General features: G+C 37.2%; 1 protein-coding gene across 3 annotated transcripts in view; it reads left to right on the forward strand.

Annotated features, from left to right (window-relative positions):
* SORCS2 (sortilin related VPS10 domain containing receptor 2) overlaps positions 1 to 10,249 on the forward strand; it is a 515,645-nt gene that overhangs the window by 440,424 nt on the left and 64,972 nt on the right. For all 3 annotated transcript variants that reach the window (XM_072406487.1, XM_072406488.1, XM_072406489.1), the window contains exons 10-12: positions 6,254 to 6,400; positions 7,793 to 7,895; positions 8,285 to 8,361. In XM_072406487.1, the coding sequence (XP_072262588.1) occupies positions 6,254 to 6,400; positions 7,793 to 7,895; positions 8,285 to 8,361 (327 nt within the window). The remainder of the gene's footprint in view (positions 1 to 6,253; positions 6,401 to 7,792; positions 7,896 to 8,284; positions 8,362 to 10,249) is intronic.

Genomic DNA, 10,249 nt, shown 5'->3' on the forward strand with positions numbered 1-10,249 from the left:
GCATTGTGAATGTCCCGGTATCTCCACTCGAGCACTGGTTATTTGGCATTGAGATCTGTAGTTTTTTATCTGCCCAGTGCTTATTTATGTCTCCTTTATTTGAGTATTATCAGGCGCTACTAATTGTTCATTCAGAAAGTGGAAATGTAAGGGCTACACAAGAGGAACTGTAACTTTCAAATAATTTATACCATATCTGAATTTCATTTACTGAATTAAAGAGGCAGCAATGGACCAAGAGTGGGCAATGTTCGTGGAATATGTGTTAAAATGGCCCCTGTGATATGGTAACAATGAAGGGGATCAGTTGGGAGAAAATACTCTATGGCACCCTTCATGACAAATTGCCGGTATTGTACAAGGGTGTGAGTATCTAGGTCATCAGTACCATCTTAAAGAGAGACATGAGACGGAGAAGAGCAAATGTGAAAGAGAACTGATGCTGTGTCTAAGCAAAGTAGAGTACAGGGCAGATGATTAGGAATCAGTATTATATGTTGGCTCCCTGGAGCTGAACTTTTTCCGGGGCCAACATAATATGCCTCATTCTTTGGTTGGTCTATATATGGAGGCAGACCTTTTGCTTGCTTATATCAAACCTATTCCCCTGAGTACTGAATGATCAAAAAAGGAGCAAAAGAGGTGGAAAAGGGCCACAGAAGACAGTGAAGCAAAAGCAAGGAGATCTTTGTACTGCAGGACCTCAGATACAGCTTGCTCTCCAGCAAGAAGAACATTGAGCTGCACAGTAGTGACCTCTTGAAATCTAACCCAAAATCTTAGGAAGAGCAGTCATCTTTGTAAAATATTCAGCTAGCAGACACGCAGGTAAAGGCACATGGAATGAAGTACATTGCAACCTTGTTTTAAGGTTTTTTAAGGTACAGTTTAGTCACAATGAATCATTGGTAGGTTTTAGAAAGCAAATTTTCACTTTTTGTATGTAAAGTCACTTTAAGAACTGCTGCCTCTGACTCAATTAGAAAGAGTCTGTCAAAATCTGGCGATCCTCTATTCTCGGTAGCATGCAAACTCTGCTGGGGCTATGCATATCAGCAGTCTTGTAAGAAGGGTTAGAAATACAGCACACAAGCCAAGCAGTGTAAAACATCCATTAAAATATCCATTTACCTGTTAAACATAATAAAGGCATCTGACATCTTCCTGATCTGTAACCAAGATTTTATTATTGAGTATTGTAGGTATTTCCTTTTCATGGGTCCACTTTAATAAAAGATTAACAAGCATCTCCTAAATTTTAGTCAGCATTTAGCAAGCACCTATTAGGAATTTATTAGGTGTTTAGAAAGCATCTACTTGGTACTTGTTTAGGGTTAAGTAAGAAAAGCGCTACTTAGAATTTATTAAAATGTTTATAAAGTACTAAAAATTTAGTGAGATTTTTGCAAGCATCTATTACGAATTTATAGGCATGTCTATTACATACTTGTGTATCCTTATCTTGCATTTCTGATCAGAGATTAAACCAGGTCACCATACAAATAACTACCTATAAAGAACTTGCTATTGCCTCACTTTTTTGTCATTACTGTAAACTGCCTGTAAACTGGTGCCGAATTGTCTACTTTGTACAACGCTCCCATATATCACCACAGTAGCAAGCTCATATTTCCCATTACCCCATGAAATATGGTGAGAATTATTCCTAAATAAGTCTCTCTGCCTTCCTGTAAGGGCTTATTTTTCCTGTTATAGTAACATCACTAGAAATATCTGCCAGAAAGATTTAAAAGTAAAAAATTCTTAAATCACATCTGATTATTTGTTCCTCAGTGTAAGTACTGAAGTTCGCAGACAATGCCAAACTTCTATGCGGGTTGATCATTAATTCTCACTATATCCCAGACCATGATCTTCTTCTATATTGTATGCCAAAACCACAAACTGCAACGGGGAAAGTAGAAGAAGTTTTACTATATGGACGTGCTCCAGATTCCTTCCTGTAGCGGCCGTATGCCCTGCGCAGGGATGACCCCGAACAGTGGATGTTGATGCTGACAGTGCACAATGAAAGCCATTAGTGCTTAATGAGTTCCAGGTCTAATTTGTCATAAATATACATTAGCATCATTTCATTAAAACTCCAAAGTGTTTATTCTTTTGGATTTAAAAAACAAACCATCTTTTGAACATTTAGATTAATGTAATATTTTACCTTTAAATAAAAATACATTTTTAAAGTTTTCTTTTATTTCCTCTCTTCTATTTTTACATATGTTCTAGAGTGGTGTTTTTTAACCAAATAAAAGGGTTAGTTATGCAAGAAGCAATCAGAAAAAGTACATTTTCCTAATTTACTTTTTAATTTTACTAATACTATAATCGCTCCCTATGCTTTTTTTCCATTATTGACCATTGCAACCCCGCTTACCACATTTGACAGGTCAGAAGGGCATTATTGGTCTTTTAAAATTCCGTCCCGCTGAAACTCACATACTGTAAATTCTAGTTTACTCTGAAACTCAAATATGCTAAATTTGGGGTTAACTCACAGTAGTCCTGAACCTCATCCATCATTTATGGTTCATTGACACGGTTATAAGACGGATTACAGAAACAGTTTGATGATTTTTAACCAGAATCCAAATTTTCATCATTGCACATAAAAACAGATTAGTCTGCAAAACCTCTAAGAATATGTGTGTTTGAAGTACAGTTAGGCGGGCTCCCTGGTTTAAACCACAAGAAAGCAAATGGCATGTAGAAGTTTCCAGAAGACGGTGAGTCAAATCACCTACACAGCTTGTGTTTATAATATGAAATCCCAGAAAAGTTTCCTTTTTTAATATATATTATGTGGATTTTGCATGCAAAAACTAAGTGTGTCTACATTGCAGCCTTTGGATTAAAAATTATAGCTGAAAAAAATACAGAATCATTTTACATCCTGGCCTCTGATTTTGTCCTGGGAAAGCGAGGGATGTGTTTGGGTATCCCTGGGGGATCCTGGGAATACCGAGAATCTAAAATCCTGCACAAAGAATCTCCATCACATTGCAGAGCATGTTAATGCAGGATTTGGGATCCTCTGATTTCATAGAACCCCCTGCTACAAGACTCCAATAGGCGCTGTATTCCCAGGCAGCAGGGCTGTAGATTTGGTCTCACATTTAGAGGACAATGAGGAAGTCAAAATTCCATTATTCACTTGTGGAGGTAGCCAACAGTGGGCCCCTATGTAGAAATGACTTAGGGACCCCTTGCCAAAATGATTTTGGGCCAACAAGGGGCCTCTTGTTGGCTAAAGATGGTCCAAGGCCCTGGTGCGGCAGCAAGGCTTGCATCTCCCTATGTCTGCCCCATCATTTATTACTGACTGTAGCTGAATTGAGAATCCAGGAATAGACATCCACACAGTGGAATACCTAAACCTAGGGCTACCCTACTGATTAAACAAAGTAAGCAGTCTCCCAGCAGGGCTCTGCTTCTTCCACACTTTCATACCGCAATCTTTATTCATGCCTATGGAGAGGACATCAATTATTCATCTTTGCTTCCTGATCTTCCATTTATCTCAAGCTAGCCTTGAATCATAAGAATTTCCACAGTATCTAATGATGTGCAACATCCATAGTTCACATAGTGGTTGAAGACTTTGCCATCTTTGCCTAGAATGGAAGGGACATGGTGGAGCCCAGAGAAAAAAAATGTATTAATTATTGGTTACTTTTGTGCTCAAAAATGTTTCCTGTTGATGTAATATACAAATTTTATAATAAGATAGTGTATATTTTTTGTGACAAAATTCTTGGATAATATATATTTTTAAAAAATATTTACCATTAAAAGGTATTTTTTTAAAGTATCAGTTAAGTGACAATCAGGCTGAGATGATGTCATGCGTCTGGTGCAGGCAGGAGGGAGCATTTGCTCAGTCTTCTCTATTGATCAGGTTATAAACTATATATTACAACTTTATAGCAATTCACCCAGTGAGAGACTTAAACACGCTGATCTGTGCCTTTTGTGTACAGAAAAAAAAGTTTAAAAGTTTATTTTTCTGTTTGTTACTATTTTCATCAAACATTATCAACAAAAATATACTTCAACCCAAACCAGGTATAATCCAGCATTTTTGTGGCATAAAGAAGTAACATTCAACAAAAGTGTTGTTTCATTTACATTTCCTCTTTTTTCAAATACTTAACATTATTTATTTGCAACTTTTCTTCTTCCATCTTTTATAAAGTGAAAACTACTGGTGGTGAAATAGGTAAAAACAACGGAACAATGAAATAAAAAGCAATTAATTGGCCAATCGTTACAAATAAATCCTTCAAGTATTTTTAACAGTGGGATTATTTCTTCATCTTCATCTTTATAATACATCGTTTCAGGATAGAATGACAGCCTTGTTCTGCAGTATATTGCAGATAGACATATACTTATATTCCATTAGAAGCGGCTGACTTCATTTTATGGCAACATACAGTGCAATATAAGTTCCCATCAATATCTATATGCAGGTTTTTAGGTCGGTATATTTGGCATTCCCGCTCAGCAATGTTTTACATTCGTTTTCTGGTTAGAAGAAGTAAACCTGTCTTAAATCTCTGCCTCCTGGAGCCCTAAACTTCCACATTAGAAGTAGGAACTATAATTTTAGCTGTACAGCTTTGCAAGCCACTTTCAAACTATCTCCATATTTACGGTATATATAAATGGGTTCTTACTGAAAGCGAACAATAGAAAGTGAACGGTGATTGGTACGCATTATCATGATTTGTGCTCAGATTATTAACTTATTAATGCTGTTGGAGAAACAATAAATGACTGTGAATAGTGAATTGTTTACTGGCCTTGGGGCGAGCAAGCTTGCAAATTACATCACTGGTTTTGTAGTTCATTGTCTCAAATCCTTTCAAGATTACTGTCGCAGAAAAAAAGTGTCCGGTTTTAAATGCAAAAGATTTGTGAAAAGAGGGTCACTGGGCAGAAATCTTAATTACTTAATAAAATCATGTTACATATCTAAATCTTTAAAATCTGGAGCATGTTAAACATCACTAGAAGATCATTAGATCATTTTGTTTCTAAATTACTCAATATGTCTGATATTTCAACTGTATGATCAACTTTGGCAAAGTTGCCTAAGGTGCCTAATTTGCACGTTGGATGTGCAGTTTATGGCCAAAAGTTGGTGGACCTCTGAGCATCCAATCAAGTTCTTTAGACAGTCCACTCTAAAACCATGTTCATTACTATAGAGCCTCTATTGCCCTGGAAAAACTTTGATTACTTTTTGCAGTATGTTTGTGGGAATAGGTGCCTATTTAGCCAAAAGAGCATTTGTCAGGTCAGGTACTAATGTTAAATGAGAAGACCTTGCTTGCTTCCCAAAGGCTTTCAATAGTCATTGCTAAGTGCAGGCCATTGAAGTTCCTTCAAGTAAATACTACTTTAGCCTTCTGTTCAAAATACATTTTGAACTACTTATGTACTACTTACAGAAGCATCAATCTCCTGATGGCCTTCTGTGATCACTGGTTTCCCTACCAACCTATACATGACTGTGGTATCCTGTAGATATGGGTGGGAGAAACCATTAAGCTCAGATAAACCATTAATGTTGATTCGGACCCGTTGAATACTTGTTGAATACTGCCATCTTGGGCCTCCACTGAAATGAAAACTAGAGCTTGTTAAAAAGATCTTTGGAAGCAAGTGGTAAACTGGTCTCCCAATGGTCACATCTACTCATCAACCAAGACTATATATATATCTAATAATCCACGTTGGAAAGTAATGGTTCACCAGTGACACAGTCATCACACCAGTCCTTAACAATGCCATGCTGCAGGCTACTTTCAGATGAACAAAGAAATGAATGGATCACAAAGAAATATTTAATAAATAAATTCAACTGAAAATAATGGGTTTGTACACGGATAACAAACAGTTGTATATCCATACTGCTTAGTGGTGGAGTTACATCTCAGACTTGGTATATGACATCATGAAAAAACCTTTTGTCCAAATCAGTTACACAAATGTTGACCACAAGTTGGGAAATGGCTCCAAAAAACATCCCCCAAGTTTGTTTTTGCTTTACAGAATCCATTAAGATTGGCCAGGCTCACATTCTGTGTACTGTAAGGTCATAATCTCATATTTGGTTGTGAAATAAGTCAGCTATGCTGGAGCTAAGCTATGATGAATCATTTCCTTCTAGTCAAATATAGTAAAATTCATTAATTTCTGAAATTTATTAATTCTGTGTTATATTTTGCAGGTCAGAGGTGTTAAAGGTGTTTTTTTGGCCAATCAGAAAATTGATGGAAAAGTGACAACGCTCATCACATATAACATAGGCAGAGATTGGGACTATCTGGCTCCACCGAGCCTAGACATGAATGGCAAACCGACTAACTGTAAACCGGTAAATCACATGGAAGCTACATGCAAAAATCAAATGAAAATTTTATTGTACCAGAAATAGACTTTTATGAAATTAAATTTAGCAAAAGAAGAACCTGGCATTAGGGAATTATTTAGGATGAGATTGCTAATACTATTTTCCTGCTGTCTTTGCTTTTAATACTGTCTGATTTGCTTACCCACAACATGCATGTGGACAGCAAATTCAATACTTGGATCTTCATCAATATTTTAGGTTAGGTAATCAGGAAGTATTAAAACATGAGAATAACAGCCGTGAGAGTAGCACTTCAGAAGAAGGAGGAGGCACAGATGTCTCTAAATCCTTAACACCCAATCTTTGTATAAAACAAGCTTTATAACACTAGATCTAGTAAGCTTATTTACACATTTTGGATATGTTCATACCATCGGTGAGAACAAGCATGCCCATGCATCTCCTAGTAGCTGGCACTTTGCTACCCAGTTGGTTCTTAAAGAACTAGTGTTTGCACATTGTAAAGCAGCAGCTTTGGCCAGTACTGAACCACACCACTGGCCCTTTTTATACTCTATGGTGGGGTCCGCAAACTTTTATGGCTATTTATGGGGTGGGCAGGAGTACACTAGGCCGGAGTCCCGCTCTAATGGCTCTGCCCACCACCAGGGAATGCCCCTGAAGTGAAATCCCTTTCCTCCGTATGCATTGCAGAGGAGAGGGACTTACCTTCAGGGAGCTTTCCCTATTTTCCGCAACGACCGAATATCAACGCTGGCCTCGATAAATAGGGGAGCAATAGCAAGCAGGCAGCACTGGAGCTCTGGAGCTCTGGCGCTCTGGTAGTTTCTAAGGCCCCCTGGCAGATCCGCCTGGCAACCCGCAGCTCCGGGACCTAGGGTTGCCGGACGGCTTCAGGCGGGATCGGCCATGGGGCGTTAAGCCAGATTGGGCCTAAAGGCCCGAGTTTGCCGACCCCTGCTCTATGGGATGTCATGGTTGAGACAATTCATGTAGCAGGTTACCAAATGAATTAGTTCTTGGCTATGAGAAAGTGGTAACCACACTGAAACCTTATCGCTATTATAAACATAGGCTTTACACCATTTTCTTTAAGCCCTTTAAGCACTTCCTTTAGAATTCAGATCTGTAGTTTTCTGGCAGATCTGTAGTCTGTGGCATTTTCTACTTTAAAACTGAATGCCTGAATAGTATTGCTATATCCTGCATTAGTGGTCTCACATTTAATATCAGCATGCAAAGTGAAATATATATTTCTTTTCTTATACGTCCTAATTTTTCTGTTTTTTATTTTTTACAATAAACAAAAATGCTGGACATTATTATAGTCAACTCTTTCTGTAACAGTTTTATGTTTATAATTTTTATTTTGTTTATTGTCTTCTATCTTTTAAGCCTGACTGCCACCTACACCTTCATCTGCGCTGGGCAGACAATCCGTATGTATCTGGAACTGTGCACACCAAGGACACAGCCCCGGGCCTCATCATGGGTGCCGGTAGGTTATCTGATAACATGTCCCCATTTATTTCCCTGCATCATTTTATATTTAAGTAATATTTGTATTTCTAATTCTCTAATTCTCATCGACTTATGTAGGAGATGTACCCCACAACTTTTATTTGTTGATATTTGCAGCTTTTCAGGAGATCCCTGTCCAAAATATATTCAGATGAGACATATAAGCTATAGTGTGAACTCATTAGGGAAATTAAAAGTCATAAAAAGAAAGGAGAGGATGCCTTTAAAGAACCCTTCATAAATAAATAAAGTTAATTTAAAAAAAAAAGTACATATATTTACTAATGTGTGCTTTGTCCTTATTAGGTTGGTGCAACAGTATGATTACACCTATATAATGCTGAGTTGTTTAATTCTTGTGCTTAGGTAACCTGGGCTCACAGTTGGTAGAGTATAAGGAAGAGATGTATATAACTTCAGATTGTGGAAATACATGGAGACAAGTAAGTTTTTTTTTGTTTTAGTTGTTTGCGAACATGACAAGTTTTTGCATTAGAAATAATAATAATCATTAAATTAAGTCACATATACACCCCCACTTACCTTATAAGATATAATAAATGTAAACACTGAACCAAAATTCATACCTGTGCAGAGTTTTACTTTTTGGCTTATACCGAACAGGCATCAGATCTGCCAACCAATGCCAAATGGAGAAGTTTAACTACATGACTTGTATTTTACTATAAAAGTAGTCCCTGGGTTAAGGAAATTCCAACATACAGACAACTACTAGATATGAACAGGGCTTCCCTGCTACTTTGTGTGCAGGACAGAGGCTTGGAGGGCGGAGGTTTGCAAGACTTGGAAAAATCTTTTGCTAAAGACAGCTGAGGTTGTGGGTGAGCGCTTCTGCAGCCTCTTGTAACTCTTAGAAAAAGGTTGCTAAAAGCGGTAACCCTGAGTCACACTCGGGGTAGGTAATCCTATGGGAAGGTAAGTAAATACAGCCTTACCTAATCCGCCAAAGTCCCGTGTCGTCCATCCTCTTGATCTCCGTCTTCTTCTCTCTTCCTCCGGCCGGCTTCTGCACCCGATGAGTCACCGGGGGAGTTCCCGGTGACATCGGTGCGTGTGTACATTGCCGGCGGGGCAGGGCGGGGCGGGAAATTCAAAATCCATTTGTATGGCATTCAATACAAAATAACTGTATTGAATGCAATACATTGGATTTCTATGTGTAAAAGCAGTACATTGTTTTCAAGAACATTTATTTTACAGTATATTAGTATGAGTTTAAAATGTATTTTTTTTTTTAAATATTTTTTTTTTTTCAAATATATATTTTTTAATTTATTCAATTTATTATTTAAACATGCTTTTGTGTTTCAAACTTTATTATACTCATACTATTATAATATACTGTAAAATCAATTTTCATGAAAAACAATGTACCGCTTTTAGACATAAAAAAACGGAAAGAAATGAACCGCTAGGAAGGTTAATGACAAACTCTGCAGTTGTTACTTTTTGCATAATCAAAGCACAGCTTGCTCCAAAATGTTAATAAATGTCTAATCTCCAAAAAGTTTTTTTTTTGTTTTTTTGCTTTGTTTGTGGTTAACTCACAGTGAGGATTTTATACAGTAACTGACACCACACTGCCTAATAATATGTTGAGACAAACATCTGTCCTAATTGCATTTTAAAATAATATACTGACTGTTCCAACTACATATAAACTCAACTTAAGAACAAACCTACAGTCCCCATCTAGTTTGTAACCTGGGGACTACCTGTACATTATTGTCATCTTTACCAAATTCAGATCCTTGGCATCTGACACATCCAGGTGTTGGATATCTGTGTTCCTTACCATGAGCTCTGGTTCCATCATTAGATTCCAATGTCATTTCTGAGTCCTTTAAAGATGTAGTGGTACCTGGGAATGGAACCGCAGCAAGTTTCAACCTGGAAGTATCAAATGTCAAAGAGTTTTAAAAAGGTTGCTTTGCTGGAATGGTAATAGACATGGGTCACTAGAGTTACAAACATACTACCTCTTTGCTTGCATGGAAGGGCTATTTGCCTTTGTACAGTAACCTAACTGAAAAAAATGCAAAACTTAGCACAGATAAAAAATGTGGGTGTGTTTCTGAATTTAACATTTTTGTAAGAAAACAACAAATACAGAATGTAAGTGTGTATCATACTTGTATGTTTTATTTTGTTGTTACTGTTTTCTGCATCCCTGCTGGGGAGATTTGTGGTTTCTTTGATTGTTTAGTTCACAGGACAGAAAAAAATGAAAAATCCCAAAAATATCATGGTTTCAACCAGATCATAAATAAAAGAGGAGAATGAGGACACTTCTTCTGACAATCATTTAAT

This window comes from Pyxicephalus adspersus, chromosome 3, assembly GCF_032062135.1.
Source record: "Pyxicephalus adspersus chromosome 3, UCB_Pads_2.0, whole genome shotgun sequence".
Taxonomy (NCBI): domain Eukaryota; kingdom Metazoa; phylum Chordata; class Amphibia; order Anura; family Pyxicephalidae; genus Pyxicephalus; species Pyxicephalus adspersus.